General features: G+C 47.3%; 1 protein-coding gene across 2 annotated transcripts in view; it reads left to right on the forward strand.

Moving 5' to 3' along the window:
• Nucleotides 1-16,272, forward strand: part of ALDH1L1 (aldehyde dehydrogenase 1 family member L1) — a 72,416-nt gene that overhangs the window by 41,955 nt on the left and 14,189 nt on the right. For both annotated transcript variants that reach the window (XM_036245024.1, XM_036245026.1), the window contains 7 exons: nt 3,038-3,185; nt 4,694-4,813; nt 5,961-6,088; nt 9,793-9,943; nt 10,993-11,063; nt 14,363-14,468; nt 16,008-16,095. In XM_036245024.1, coding sequence (XP_036100917.1) covers nt 3,038-3,185; nt 4,694-4,813; nt 5,961-6,088; nt 9,793-9,943; nt 10,993-11,063; nt 14,363-14,468; nt 16,008-16,095 — 812 coding nt within the window. The remainder of the gene's footprint in view (nt 1-3,037; nt 3,186-4,693; nt 4,814-5,960; nt 6,089-9,792; nt 9,944-10,992; nt 11,064-14,362; nt 14,469-16,007; nt 16,096-16,272) is intronic.

Below are 16,272 nucleotides of genomic sequence, written 5' to 3' on the forward strand. Positions count from 1 at the left end.
GTTCATGTATACATGCATATAAGTTCTGTGGTTTATCTCTTCCCGCCCCCCACCAACCCCTCTTCTGGGGATTGTCAGTCTGTACCCCACCTCCAGGTCTCTGGGACTACCCCATTCCTCAGACTTTTATGTTCATTATATTCCACAAATAAGGGAGATCATATGATACTTGTCTTTGTTTGGCTTGTTTCGCTTAGGATAATATTTTCCAGGTCTCTCCATGTCATCTCAAAGGATAAGAGATCTTTCTTTCTTACAGCTGCATAATATTCCGTTGTGTATATGTACCACTGCTTTTTTATCCATTCATCTACTGATGGACACTTGCACTGTTTCCAGATCTTAGCTATTGTAAATAGTGCTGCTATGAACATGGGGGTGCATATATTCTTTCTGATTGATGTTTCAGGCTTCTTAGAGTATATTCCTCGAAGTGGGATCACTGGGTCAAATGGAAGTTCAGTTTTTAATTTTTTGAGGTAACACCATATTGTTTTCCATAGTGGCTGCACCAGTCTGCATTCCCACCAGCAGTATACTAGAGTCCCCTTTTCTCCACACCCTCGCCAACACATGTTTGATGATTTGTTGATAGCGACCATTCTGACAGGTGTGAGGTGATACTGCATTGTTGTTTTAATTTGCATCTCTCTGATAATTAGTGATGTTGAGCATTTCTTCATATGTCTCTTGGCCATTTGTATGTCCTGTTTAGAGAGGTGTCTATTTAGTTCCTCTGCCCATTTTTTAATTGGGTTTGTTGTCTTCCTTTTGTTGAGTTGTATGGGCACTCTCTCTATATTGGAGATTAACCCCTTATCTGATGTATCAGTGGCAACAACATTCTCCCATACAGTGGGTTGCCTTTCCATTTTGATGGTTGTTTCCTTTGCTGTGCAGAAGCTTTTTAGTTTGATGTAGTCCCTTGTGTTCATTTTCTCCTTAGTTTCTGTTGCCTTAGGTAATGTGTCAATGAACATTCTGCTGCGTATGATGTCTGAAATTTTGTTGCCTACAGTTTCTTCTAGGATTTTTATGGATTCATGAGTCACATTTAAGTCTTTTATCCATTTTGAGTTTATTCTTGTGTATGGTGTAAGTTGACGGTCTAGTTTAATTTTTTTGCATGTAGCTGTCCAATTTACCCAGCACCATTTATTGAAGAGTCTGTCTTTACTCCACTGTATGCTCTTGCCATCTTTGTCAAATATTAATTGAGCATATTGCCTTGGGTCCACTTCTGGGTTTTCAATTCTGTTCCACTGGTCTATATGCTAGTTCTTGTGCCAGTACCAGGCTGTTTTGATTACAGTGGTTTTGTAGTATAACCTGTAATCTAGTAATGTGATCCCTCCCACTTTGTTTTTGTTTTTCAAGATTGCTGTGGCTATTCGGGGTCTTTTTTGCTTCCATGTGAACTTTTGAAGTATTTGTTCTAGTTTTTTGAAGTATGTTGTTGGTATTTTGATGGGGAATGCATTGAATCTATTGATTGCTTTGGGTAATATGGACATTTTAATGATGTTAATTCTTCCAATCCATGAACAAGGTATGTGCTTCCACTATTTTATATCTTTCTCTATATATTTTTTAATGACCTGTAGTTTTCTGTGAATAGGTCCTTTATTCAAACTTTTTTTTTTACAAAGTGTGTATTCCTTTTTGTGTATGGTCATTAAAGTTTATCTTCTGTTATCTATACAGTCAGCCAGTGACCTGGCTGTAGTCCTTTAAATGTCTGGCTCCCAAAAGGAAAAAAAAAAGAGTAAAACCACTACAACAACAAAACACAATGCCCTGCTTTTTTAAATCCTGAGGAAGCTGTTTCAGCATGTGGGGATTGAAACAATGGCCACCAGACTTTGTAGTGGCTCCTCAGTGTTCAGGATCAGCACTCAGAACACATAATCCTGAGTTATAAGGGACAAAGTCCTCATTGCCCACTCTGGCTCCAGGAAGCTACAACCAGGAATATGGCCTGCTGCCTACATTGCTTCCTGTCACAAAGATGAGAAATAAGAGATGACAGCCAATACCTGAAATTCACTACAATTTACCCACATTTACCAGCCTCCTCATCATGCTGTCCCCTGCGTAATGCAAATGTTCACTTGTTTCCAGAGTTACAAAACAATTGATTTAGACAGTTCTACCAGTTCAATAGTTATACAGGTAGAGGAATGAATTTTTGGAGCTTCCTATTCTGTCATTTTCTGTCTCTACTTAGGCTTTAATTTCCTTGGGTAGATACCTAAAAGTGATATGGGAAGTATACGTTTAAATTTTAAGAAACCACCAGACTACTTTACAAATTGGTTTCCAAAGTGCCATTTTACAATCTTACCAGCAGTATATGAAAGTTCAGTTGGTAAGGTCAGGCTTTAAAATTTTAGCTATTCTATAAATATGTAGCCATATCTCATGGCTTTAATTTGGATTTTTCTAATGACTAATGATGTTAAGCATCGTTTCATGTGCCATCCATATTTCTTCTTCGGTGAAACATCTGATCAATCTTTTGATCATTTTTACTTAGATTGTTTTTTTCTTAGTGTTGAGTTTTGAGAGTTTGTTATATACTCTGAATAGAAGTCCTTTATCAGATATATAATTTGGAAATGTTTTCTCTCAATCTGTGGCTTGATTTTTCATTTTTAACAGCGTCTTTTGAAGATTATTATTATTAATCTATTAATTAGTGGTAGTAGTTGGATTATCTCATTTACTGATCAAAAAATAGTAGTGGAGCTATTATTATTTCCATATTACAGGTGAAGAAACTAAGACTCAGAAGAGTTTGTCACTTGCCCAGGGTCACAAATTAGTAAGTGGTGGAGTCAGAACTTAAAACCAGGGCCTTCTGAGTCCATGAACTGGGATCTTAACCCCAATTTTAGGCTAACACTCATGGTTTGGGTGCTGGGATGATAATCTCTTCTGGATAAATGTTTGGCACCACCACCTTTGCTGCTAGAATAATGCAGGTCTGTCATGCCTCTTCCCATGCTCCCACTCTTTAAAACCTCCTTTCCTTCAGACTGGTGGAAGAAGTGAAAGAGCTGTGTGATGGCATGGAATTAGAAAATGAAGATGTGTACATGGCAACCACCTTCAAGGACTTTATCCAACTCCTAGTGAGAAAGCTTCGAGGGGATTGCAAAGAGAGCGAGTGTGTCATTGACTACGTGAGTTCTGGGCTCCTCCACAAGGGCATAATCTTGTAGATCCCTCAGGCATCTACAACTATGATCCAAAATGCCACATGGGGGAGACTTGGATGCACAGAAATGCAGGATCCGCCAAGAGCCCACCCTTCAGTGTCCCAGGCTCTCCCTGGCAGCTCTGGATAGCCTGAGGATGCCAGGTCAGTAGGGCAAACTCAACAGGGGAAATTGCTGTCTAAGGTGTAGAATGTGGCACAAGTCCTGAGTCCCAAGACATGAGACCAGGATAATAAGAAGAGGCTTTTACTGAGCACTTCTCTCCCCCTTTCTCCTTTGTTGGGTTTTCCAGCTGCATCTCTTCTGTGCCTCCAGCCCCGCCCAGATTACCTGCCTCAACTCTGGTTGCCCTGGGTGACCCTAGCCCCTGGTTCTGGTACAACCATCTCCTCCATTTGTACCTACAATTTAGTGAGGGAAGTGGCTTCCTGCTGTTGCTGATATCTGAGTTGAGTCATGGCTTCTTAGCTCTTCCATCAATTGTTTAACCAATTCTCTGCATTAAATTACTTTTGTTGAAATTCCAGGAAAAAAAAGAAAGAGAAAAAGAATTAGGAATGTTTTCCCAATAAGGAAAACAAATGTTCTTATACTTTCAATTTGTATAATGGAAGAGTGATGCAATAATTGCAAATCTGTTTCTTAAAGAAGCTTTATTTATTTATTCTTTAATCCTCACTCAAGGATATCCTCATTGATTTTTTTTTTTTTTTTTAGAGAGAGAGAGAAACGTTGATAAGTTGCCTCCTATATGTGCCCAGACCTGGTATCGAACCTACAACTTAGGTATGTGCCCCGACCAGGAAACAAACTCGCAACCTTTTTGGTATATGGGACAACATTCCAACCAAGTTAGCCACCTGGCCAGCATGTTTCTTAAAAAAACTCTTAATAATTATCTCCAGGTTACCAAAGCAATTAGCTTTGAGGTAGTTTGTTTGGCTGGTAATTTGAAACAAAAGCTGATGAAAAACATACAGGTGGGCAGGATGGACCTCAGGTTGGCTTTGTGTTTGTGGACAAATGACTGATGAACAGGTTTCAGGAAGGGGTTGCCCTCCCAGAGGCTCCTGCATTCAGCGTGGAGTTGCAGATCTGTAGGGAAGTGAGTGGTGGGACTGGTGTCAGGTCTGGTGGCTTACAAGGGTCTGTGTGAAGGCCAACCAAACAGCCTGAGGTCACATAGCAAGTAAGTAGCAGGGCTAGGACTTCAACCCAGGCAGCCTAGCCTCAGAGTCTATACTGTTCATTTCTTCTTACCACTCAGATCCTCAGACTTCTCATGTAATAGACCCCCTGGGTGGGTGGGTGTGTGTGTGTGTGTGTGTGTGTGTGGATGTGCGCACATGCTCATGCCAGTGGTTATCCATCTGAATGTTTCCTGTGTCTCCATATGGGTTTGTGCCAGTCACTGGTGCCCATTTGTGAAGAATCAAAACTACAGCTAAAGCCTGTGAAACCTTCATTCCCAGGTGGAAAAGACAGTGAATAAGCTGACCCTCCGAATGCCCCACCAGCTCTTCATTGGGGGCACATTTGTAGATGCTGAGGATGCCAAGACCTATGAGACCATCAACCCGACTGATGGAAGTGTGAGTACAGGCCCAGCACCTTCTTCTTTCCTTCCACCTACTGCTCTCCCATCCATGGCATGCTTTCCTATCTACTTCCCTATATGACATCTGGAGGTCCTGGCCCAGGAAACTGCTTGGACACAAAAGGGTTGCATCCCATCTCTATTTCTCCATTCAGGAGTGGCACAGAGAGAGATATAGTAGAGAGGGGTTGACACGGTGGGGTCAAGAGGGCTCTAAAGGGTCTGCTTCAGAGATGGAATTGATTTCAAATCTTCCAAGGAAGATAAGAAGACCATTGCTCTCCCTCCACACTTTAATAGTTATTCCTTCCTGTGTTTGTCAGGATTCTTGACTATGACCCTGTTACATCACAACCCATGCACATATGCATCTCACACACATACATACCTTGAGCAACACTTGCTCACAGATATATACTGATTGTTTTTTATCCTGTCCCATCCTACAGCACCACTCCAGTCTCTGCAGAAAACAAATAGTGCACTCAAAGTAGCTCATTTGAGGAGAGTTTAAAGACAGTGCTTCACAAAGAGATGGACAAAATGTGGGAACACAGACAAAGTGTACAATGCCCTCGGGCTGGAGCATCAAGAGCTATTACCACCTCAAAGCCTATTTTGGGAGTCTTGGGATGGTGGCTCTGTGGACAGAGCTTCCAAGTAGGCATTATCAGTAGTGACCAGCAAGGAAATGCTGGCCTCACCCCTCCTACTCCTCTCTCCCCCTTACACCCAGGCCTGTGCTATAGAGCACGTGGGTACCCTCAGGGCATGCAATGCATAAAATGGATGAGTCTAGTCACCTCCAATGTCTAGCCTATTTCACTTAAAAAATAAACCTTTTACCTTGGACTCACTAAATTAACGGGTCTATGCTCTTGGTTTGAAAACACTCAGCCTTAGTCTGCAGTCCAAGTCTGTTTCCCTCTATGGGATCACTGGGGAAGTGATGAGAAGGTCCCTGGTATGTAGAAACACAAACAGACCTTTCCCAGGCCCCATCTTACTGTTGTGCCTACCCAGTGCCCTTCCATTGGCAGGCCTTCTTCTCTGAGTACACGCAAGTGGTGGAGGGAATAGGCAGGTGCTGTGTCTGTTTCCACTGATTCCAGGGAGGGCTTCAGAGCTCTGCTCCACCACAGGTTATCTGCCAGGTGTCCCTGGCCCAGATCAGCGATGTTGACAAGGCAGTGGCTGCTGCAAAAGATGCCTTTGAGAACGGATTATGGGGGAAGATCAGCGCACGGGACCGGGGCCGGCTCCTGTATAGGTGAGAGCCACACACCCACCTGTCTGCCACTACCACCTTCAGCTCAGGGGAGGATGGATGCTCAGGTCCTGTCAGGAATATATGGGGTTCCAGATAGGTCACCGAATCCTGAGGCTCATAAATGGCTATTCAGAGGAAGTGATTTGAGAGGCAAGAGGGACTTCACAAATGGCCTTAGGGGAAAAATGTCCCAGGTAGAGGGGACAGTGTGAGCAAAGATGAGGAGGTGGAAAAATGAGGGAGTGCTTCAGATGGGCGCCACAATCTGGCAAAGCTAACAGCTAGTTCTGGGCAGACCCAGATAGACAGGGTGCTTACCTGGACCAGCCTAGGCTGGAAGAGGTATTGGGGCTCCTGTGCACAGAAGCCAACAGGACAGGAATGGGGCTCGTCCGCACTTTTTACTTTTTTTTTTTAAGTCAGAGTGTAAATGACCCTTTCTCCTTAACTCCAATCAGAAGTCTTAGGGAAGGACTTGAGATTGCTCTAGTTTGTGACCACAGGGTGGATGTGAGTTCTGTAAGAGAGGAGCTGCTCCCCTAGAACCAGGTGGCCCCAGTGGGGGTGGAGCAGACACCCCCACCCCCATCAGGAAGTGGGGTGATGTTTCCAGCACAAGGGAGGATGCTGGACAAATGAGCAGTATCCAAAAACCTGGTGAACCAGTTTCAGGAACCTGGCTTTGATGCTCTGGGTTCTGGGGAAGCTCTCAGGCATGGAGCCTGGTGATGATGTAGTCCGAGTGTGCTTTTCATCTGGTGGGAGAGGCCCCACCTTGGCCATGCAATCGGAATGCCTTTTGTTTGTTTTCCAGAGGTCAGACATGCCATAGCAGCCCCTGCAGCAGGGAAGCAGAGAGAGGGGCCTGTATGGTTTGCAAAATGGAATAGTGATGGTAGGGTTGGGACAGGTGAGGGCTATGAAGCCTGGGCATGCCCAGACTACCTTAACTTTAGCCTCAAGACTTTTTGGAGCACCCATAAATTTTAGGAAACCATTGGCTAGTGACCTAGAGCTTCTGAAGATCAGTCAGAGCTATGAAATATACATGCCTAGGCTGGTGCTGGAGAGCTGCTAGCCCTTGAACAGGGACCCTGTGAAAGATGGTGCTACCCCAGAAGAAAGTGGCTTTCCCTTGAGATGCTCTCCTACCTTCTGGTGGCACATGTAACAACTCCACTAATGACAAAGATAGTGAGGAGGTGGTGTCATGCACAACAGTAAGTGGAGACTCCAACTGTGTGGATAGACATCTCAAGGCCCAAAAACTAGTGACCTTCTCGCTGCCTGTGCAGCCTTAGTCCTCGGGGAGGAGGCATGCCCAGTGTGTGCCCATTGCTGCCCTGAGATTTCCCACAGAAATGGCTGTAAAGCACCCCTGGTTCAGTGAGGGAAGTAGAACTACCATGGATATTATGGAATATGGAATATGTTAGAAGAATAAGACATGATGCAATTGTGGGAGGAGTTGGGAAGACAGATTTAGAAGGGAGCATTAGAGAAAATCACTAGCCAAACTCTCCACCCTGACAAGATAGAACCTCCCTGGAAATCTGGGGAGCCAGTCATACCCAGCTGCCAGAGTGAGATCATGAAGATCTGGTAGAAGTATCTGTGGGAAACTGCCACCCTGTGTTCATTTCCACCAGGGTCTTGTGGTGGCCTGGGCTGCTGTTGGTCAGAGGCTGGGGCCCTCGGAGGCAGAAGTGCAGCTTCACCAACTTGACAGTAGAATACCACCACATGGCTCCCCTCGCGGAGCCTCCCAACTAGTGCACTCAGGTGACAGTTTCTTTATTAAGGATTAGAGAGGTTTGAGGCTGATCAAAGAAAAAGTAATGACTATGAGAGGCAGCAACTCAAAATAAGCTTTATTGGATTGCTGGTGGGAACATCTCCAACAGGAGGAGACCCTCCACTTAGAAGGAGAGGGGCAGGGATTCTTGAAGGGCAGGGAGTTGGAGAAGGAGCTACCCCATCCATGTATTGTCACAGCATCAAAATGGGAACCTCTGGGTCACAGGGCTCTTTAAGGCAGGGGCTATAATTGCACAGCCTGTCTCAATGATGATAATAGCTGTCAGTGAGGTTCTGCAGGGATGCAAAGTAGGTGGGCTGTAAATGGCTGAAATGTGCAGGTTTGGGCTATTTTAAAAATAATTGTATATGTAAAAATTGACACCAGTTGGCTTTCATGCTAACAAGTCTCAGCCTACAGTGAAGACATAAACAACCCATGGGCTATCTTTGGCTCATCTATCCATTGTAGCTGATGGAACCCTAGTCCTTGAAATCTACAACATGGTGTTTTCAATATTTGGTCTTTAATTTTTCTGAAAGAGTGACCTGGGCACTGTTTCTGAGGTTACAGTGTGGCTCTGCTGCTGATTTGTTGTGCTCATTCAGTCCAGGTTTACTCCCCAGTCTTGCATTGTGTGCTCTCCACATGCTTAGTGGGGAGCAGGAGACAGATGCTGTCTCTGCCTTCATGGGAGAGGCAATAGTACTGAAATACTCATCTAAGAGACTATCAGTGGAAGTTGGGAGAGCTTTGAAAAAAGGCAAGGATGCTATCAGAACACTATAAGGAGATGGGATTGCTTTTAGGTGGGTAGGATTAGGCTGTTTCCCAGAGGGTTTGAAAGAGGTGCAGAGGGTTGAGGGAGGGAAATGAGTACAGGAAGAGCAGGCTGGGCCCATGGCATGCAGTGCAGCTCCCAAAGGTCCCAGGCAAGTGGCCTGATTTACCTGAGCACCTGAATGAGGTTGATGGAGGGAGGAGGGAAGAGGAAGGCTGTGGGAGCCATAGTTCCAGGAGGAAATAGATAGGTCCTTGGGGCTGGTTGGTCATCACAGGGTTGGGGATGTATCCTGAGTGTTATGGGCAGCCACTGGGAGGCCTGGAGGTATAAGAAAGAGGACCTTGCCAGTGTTAGGACCTTGCCAGTGTTAGGACCTTGCCAGTGGCTGTAGGCAGAAAGAGCAGAGTGGGAACAGGCTTTGATCCCATATTTGTCTCTGGGCTGGAGCTTCCCCATGTACAAGATTGAAGGCTGCTATAGATCAGTGGTCTCCACCTTTCCCCACCCACCTTGCCCCCTGGATGCCTCCGACCATCAGGAAGGATGCTCCATTCTAACTCCTAGGTTGCCCGCAGCAGCAAACCCACCAGAATCATGGGAGAACAACTGGATGTCGTAGTGCTCAGACTTCAGGAGGGCTGTGTAGACATACATGCCTTCCCTTGTACCTCTCCCAGTCATCCCTCTCTCTCTATCCCTGGAGACATCAGTTTGGGAGCATCCTCCACTGATTTAGCTGGTGCTGCAAGCCAGATCGGCTTTTCTCTGGTGGAAGCCAGCCAGAGACAGAGAGGGTGGGATTCTGGGATGGTGACCTTGTTGGAGGCAGGCAGCTTCCTCTTCAGGATTATGTGTGAGGATTATTATAAAGTAGTCAATTCATCAATATTTTGGGAAGGAAAAAGGGAGAGAGGAATGGAGAACAGGACAGAGGTCATCACCCTCATGTTCATCTAGCAAAGTAAGTGTTACTATTCCATCTCACAGATGAGGAAACTGAGGCCAGTACTTCTGAGTGTGCAGGGCAGGGCCCCTTACTCCTTGAAGAACAGCATTAAAAAGGGAGGCCAGGCTGTGCCAGGCCTGTGCCCATCTTTCTTCCCTCCTCCATTCCTTGTCCAGATTAGCAGACCTCATGGAAGAGCATCAAGAAGAGCTGGCCACCATTGAGGCTCTGGATGCAGGTGCTGTCTACACACTGGCCCTGAAAACCCACGTGGGCATGTCCATCCAGACCTTCCGCTACTTTGCTGGCTGGTGTGACAAGATCCAGGTGGGGACTAACTCTTGCCCACTACATGAGAGCTCACACAGGCAAACCAGGCTTGGCAGGAAATTCCAAGGACAGCACATTACTCTAAAACCTGTGTAGCATGGCTGTGGGCCTCCAGTGTTTGTCAGGTCTGGGCTTTGTGCCTCCTCTTCTCTCCACGGTGCTGAGGAGTATGGGCAGTGAGGGAGGTGGGCTAGCACAATTCAGTGCCTAGGACAACACCATTTATTAGTTCCCAGTTCTGTAGGTGATAAGTTCAGGTGGGTTCTACTGGTTTCTATTGTCAGGGTCTTACAAGTTCGATGTTAAGGTGTGGCTGGGCTGGGCCTTAACTGGAAACTCCAGGGGAAAACCTGCTTTCTAGCCCGACCAGGTGTTGGCAAGTTCAGTTTCTGCAGTGACAGGACTGAGGGCCTGGGTCCTTGCTGACTGCCGGCCAGGGCTGCTCTCAACTCCTGAGGACCTCTTGCTGGTCCCTACCCTGAAACTTCATTCCCCCATCTCTCCAACTCTTCTGCAACTAATTGGAGAAAACTCTCTGCTTTTACGGTGGCTCCTGTGGTTATGCTAGGCCCACCTGCATCATCTTCCCATTCTAAGGTCAACAGCTCTGTACTACATCATTGCAGGAGGTGTAGCTGGCAGTATCCCAGGTCACAGGTATCAGGGCATCACCTTCGAGGCCATGAACAGTGGTTTGCCTGGGGCAGGCAGTGAGGGGTTGTCCCTTCCCCAGAGAGACCCATGACAGTGGAGTTCAGAGTGTCTCTGTCAGGTCTGGGCTCCATGCCTCCTATCCTCCTCACGGGGCTGAGAAGTTTAAGCAATGAGGGAGGTGGGCTGCTCACCCAACCTGTATCTGAACTCAGATGTCCCCATTATACATAAGCTGGGAGGTTTGAGTCTCCTACCTACCTGAGTAGTGGGGGCACCAGGATGAAAACCAGACCCTGCTCTTCCCTGGGCCCCTGGGGCAGGCTGGCTGCCCAGAGGGAAAGGATGAGAAACTGGAGCAGCCTCCCACTGACACTCCCTCATGCTTCTTCTAGGGCTCCACCATCCCCATTAACCAGGCCAGACCTAACCGAAACCTGACCTTGACCAGGAAGGAGCCAATCGGGTAAGTCTCAGCACAGAGCAGAAAGTAGCTACACAATAGGTGCCTTTCATGCAACACAATGTATGGGGCGCTGATATTATCTTCTGTTTATGCATTTATCGAACATCTATTTATTAGCCAACTATGATGTACCAGACATTTCAGGGGTTGGAGATACAACAATGATCAAAACAATTAAAATTTCTAGTCTCCGAATAATACAGCTTCATAACCCATGGACATATACAATAGTGCAGTGAAGGCCTGGGGTGGGGGGAAGAGGGGACATCTATAATACTTTCATCAATAAAGGTAAATAAAAATTAAAATAATAATAAAACAGCTTCCACTACCACAGTATCTGTTCTGTGCCAGGCCCTATTTTAACTACTTTATAAATATAATTTTATGTAATCCCCACAACAACCCTATATCAGTCAGGGTCATGGTGGAAAACAGAATGTACACTCTAAAAATATCTGAAAATAGTATAATAATCGATGGGCTTAAAAATGAGGGACTCCTAAACAGCCCCCAAGGAACAGAGAAAATGATAGAGAGAGGCAAGAGAGACAGGTGCTCAGCAGAAGGAGGAAGACAAGTATCCAGTCAGTATAGACAAGACTTGGGACTGAGGAAATTATTTAAATCCAGCAGCAAGAGACCCTATCTCACTATCAGATGGCTCAGAGGCCCAGATGTAGGCTGTAGAAACAGGAAATTCCTTCCTTTAGCACACAGGGAGGGCTGAGGCTGGGGGAGGAGGCATGGACTACAAGGAAGTGGTTCCCCAGACTAGGCCAAGCAGCTTAAACTATGGGGAGAAGAGAATTGCCTACCTGATGCTGAGAAAGAGAAAAGACCATCTCTTTCTGATGTTCAGAAAACATTCAAAGATTTATGAGCCCATCTCCCTGCTTCTCCTAGAATCATCTGGTGGTTCCCAGTGCGCCTAAAATGAAAACAAACTCCTGACTTTGGCTGCCTGGTTGATGGGGGCCTGTTGCCCTTGACCCTATCCCTTCACTGTGCTCAGCCATGTTGGCTTCTTCATGGACCCTGTGTCCTCTATACCTATGCTGCTCTCTGGGTATTCACACTGACCCCACCTTCAGCCTCCAATCCCTGGTCCTTTAGGTGTCACTTATGTGGTGACCTCCTCTCCAAGACCAGTGCCCTAAGTTAGCCTACTCTGTAGTCTAAAATCTTATTTTGTTCTTTGCATGACACATGCCATCCAATCTGATGTTGCTGCACTCCCAGGGGATACACTGAACATTCCAAAAATGTCTTCATACAGAGTACGGGGTGGCTCCAACCAATGTACACCAACCAAGCCCCCTGGCCAATGCCCGAGTGAGGCCACAGCTGCCTCACCCCTCCCTCTGCTGCACACTGTCCCAATCTCCCTGTGGCCAGTGGGCTCTCTTTAGTGACAGGAAAGTGTCATCTCCCATCACCTAGGCACATTGGACAGAACCCTATGACAGGCAGGAGTCACCTTATTACAGTGCCCAGGAAAGTGGAGTATAGCAGGGCCGTGGCTGGGAGGTGCAGGACGCAGTACTAGGGGAGCCAAGGCAGGCCACCAGGAATAGACGACACACTGAGGCTAATGAAGGACTGTTTTCATGGAAACTTAGCCAAGGATGTAGTCATTTTGTCCTTGTGTCCCATACCCCCATTGGCTTTGACACCATTCCAAGGCCTGCTCTGTAGACCCCAGTCCCAGGAGCTGCAGACTTTCCCCTATATTGACAAGTGTAGGGATTTTCTCAAGCCACCATAACAACCTGGGAGGCTCAAACAACACATATTTGTTGTCTTAGCATTTTGAAGTAGGAAATTCCAGATCCAGGTATCTGTCAGTGTTGGTTCTTTCTAAAGCCATAAAGGAGAATCTGCTCCAGGCTTCTCCCCTACCTTCTGGTGATTGTCCAGCAATCTTTGGTGTTGCCTGACTTTGTCTTCATGTTCACATGGAGTTCTCCCTGTGTGTGTGTCTGTCTTTTCACATGGTGTGCTCTTCATAAGGACAGTAGTCATATCGAGTTAGGCATCCACCCTACTTCAGCAAGACCTGATCTTAATTAATTACATCAACCATGGCCTTACTCCCAAATGAGGTCACGTTCTGAGGTTCTGGAATTAGGACTTCAACATATAAATTTTGGAGGGCATAATTTATTTCATGACAGTGGAACTTATTTCTCTGACATCTTTCCTGTTGTGGAGACCCCACAATCCAGTCCTCTCTCTCTCCCTGGTGACCTCACCACTTCCTTGGGAACACTCACTCTGGTCTTCTATCTTGTCCCTTTAGGTTTGATAGGTGTACATGGTGTGGTAAAGTGACTTTTCTAACCCCTCAGTGTGCCCCATCACTTCCAGGATGGTGTGGGGACCCCTGAGCTGGTCTCTGTACCTACTCAGCCCCAACCTTGCTCCCACTTTGCCCAGCCTTATACTCTGTGGCCTCTCACCATCTGTTCCCACTTCCTGGGTTCAGCTAAGCAATCATTTTGGGGAGCATTCTCTGATGGTGATGGTGGTCATGAAGATGATGATGGCAATGATGAAAACAGATGCAAAGTCAGTGTGAGGCTCTTGTGTGCACTAGCTCCAACAAGGGAGACGGAAAGGCAGGGCCACATATCTACTGGGACCACAGGTGTCATCAGCAAGTCCCTTAGGACTGTGGGGTGGCATCCCCTTCATGAAGACACTGCCCAGACAAAGGCTTTCTCCTCAACTGAGAGGTGGTGCAACACTGAGTGCCGTGTCTTAATGCAAAGCAGGCAAACCTTATCAAGCTTCCCAGGCTGACTCCATGTTTCTCATCTTCATGGGACTGAGCCCTGGCCTCACACCCAGAAGAACCCTTTCCCACATCCTTCTGGGCTACTCTTGTGACCCTGACCCTGTCCCATGTTCCCCCAACCTGCCATGTCACCCCAGACCTCTGACAGGCCCTGCTAGATGCCAGGTCCTTAAGAATGCCTGCTTATTGTCACCTCCCCCGTTGCCTGGTGCCACTCCCTACCAAACTGCATCACTAGACTGGTGTCTTAGCTCCCATCAGAAACTGTTCAGTGTCCCATGCCATCATGACCTGGAGAGAGGCTGCCAAACTGGATATACTGCCCCACCAGGACCTGGAAAGGTAGACAGGAGCTACCTGCAGCAGAACCTCTGGTGCTATATCACCAAAAGCCTGACTCTGGAGTAGATAGCAGACCTGGGAGAGAGGAGAAAGCTGGTAGGTCCACTGTGGGCACTCAGACTGAGTGGAGAGATGAAGGCCTTCTTTTGTATGGCAGGGTCTGTGGCATTGTCATCCCTTGGAACTACCCCCTGATGATGCTCTCCTGGAAGACGGCCGCCTGCCTAGCTGCTGGGAACACAGTGGTGATCAAGACTGCCCAGGTAGGTATGAGCAAAGCCTGTGGGCTGTAGAGATTATGGGGAAGCACCCTGTAAAGGAGGAGCCAGATCACCTATTAGCCCCTTTGCCCACACTGGTCCTGGTTTCTCCTCAAAGAAGAAGGGTACTGCTGATGAGAGCCATCCTGCTGTGAGTCCCGCACACAGTGGACAGCAGTAGCATGCAGTAGGACCAGTGCCAGCCATAAGCAAACTTTGTGTTTTTTCAGTCATGGGGTGGCTGCATCAGGATAACCGTGCTTGTGTTTGTAGCTGCCTGGTGAGCAGAGTCAGGGATTTCTCCACAGACACCAGAACTCTGGATTCAGAAAAGTAGAAACCCCACTTGTACCCCTTGCTCAGGACCCGTGCTCTGAGACAGCCTTCAGTGGTCTATTAGTAAAGCTGGTGCTGTGCTCTCCTATTTGGCTTCGGAGACCAGAAGTCCTGAAGGAAACTAGGATGAGAAGTAGGATTAGTGCATTTGCCACCCCAGCCCCTTACGGGCACAGAATTGGGACATCGGGAAGTTAGGAACTAAATGTGAGGTGCTCCAGCATGTGGCTCTCAACAATGTGCCCAGGAGGTTTCCCACTCCCCCAGCTTATTTGAGTCAATTTGTCCCCAAGGGTATTAACGTAATAAAAATAATAATAATAATGGTAGCTGACATTTATAGTATTATGATAACTCAAGGAGTTAGGCACTCCTTGAGCATTTTAACATATATAACAAATTAATAGTAATTTACATACATTTGCTTATTTAAGCATCACAAAACCCCCCTGAGGTTACCCTAAACCTCCCCCTTCTCATGGGGGGGGCTGTTGTCCCTCGAAGACCCCCCAACTAGCTCATTGCCCTTAGAAACACCAAGACCCTACTCCCAGGGCCAACACCCCACATCTTTGACCCCTCAGCCTGAGGCCTGGTGGTGGCTGGAACACACCCTTACCTTGACAGGAAAGTTACCTGGGCCACCAATTTATTCTCTGTTCCTCCAGAAGAGATTCAATAGCTGTCTGGTCAAGGGCAGGACACCAGCCCCAGCCCCAGTCCCAACAGTAGAATCACAGCTGGACCCTGGAGCACCAGGCTTTCCAGGGCTGAGGTGCTGCCAGAGCCCAGCAGGTGGGTAACTAAGGTGGAACCAGAGCCAGAGAAGGAGGCCACTTTTTCTGAGGAGGCAGGGCATGGGTAAGCCCTGTAGCCTTCTGAATATGATACCCTGCTGGGCAGTCCTCAGATTCTGCACTCCCTGAGTGCTCAGTATAAACAGTGACACGTGCAGAAAGGGGTCCAGGCCTGGCTGAGGGGCCCAGGCCCTGCTGGGAGAAGGTGCTAGAAAGATACCTGAGGTTACCAGACCCTGTTCCTGGCTGAGTTGGTGGTGCCTGCTATGGTGAGGCAGGAATATGCCTTCCTTCAGGGGTCTTCCTGCCACAGCTGCCCCTACCTGCTTGCTATGTAGGCTGCTGGGAGAGGATGGGAGGGCCCACTTTCTAATCCCTCCTGCCCTGGTATTCTTCCCTGCCTCCTTAGGTGACCCCACTCACAGCCTTGAAGTTTGCCGAGCTGACCTTGAAGGCCGGCATTCCCAAGGGCGTGATCAATATCCTCCCCGGATCTGGTAAGGTTGTAAATGGGGACACAGGCATCTGGGGGAGCCAAGGCTCCAGGCAGCTGGAGATACACTTGGTCAGAATAGGGCCTGCTGCATTATGTGCCCTGACAGGTGAGCAACCCAGTGCAGAGCCAGTGGAATGGGAAGAGGTGACCCTGAAACCTCATTGAAAAAGAGATCTGA

The sequence above is a fragment of the Molossus molossus genome, unplaced genomic scaffold, assembly GCF_014108415.1.
Source record: "Molossus molossus isolate mMolMol1 unplaced genomic scaffold, mMolMol1.p scaffold_m16_p_6, whole genome shotgun sequence".
Classification (NCBI taxonomy): Eukaryota; Metazoa; Chordata; class Mammalia; order Chiroptera; family Molossidae; genus Molossus; species Molossus molossus.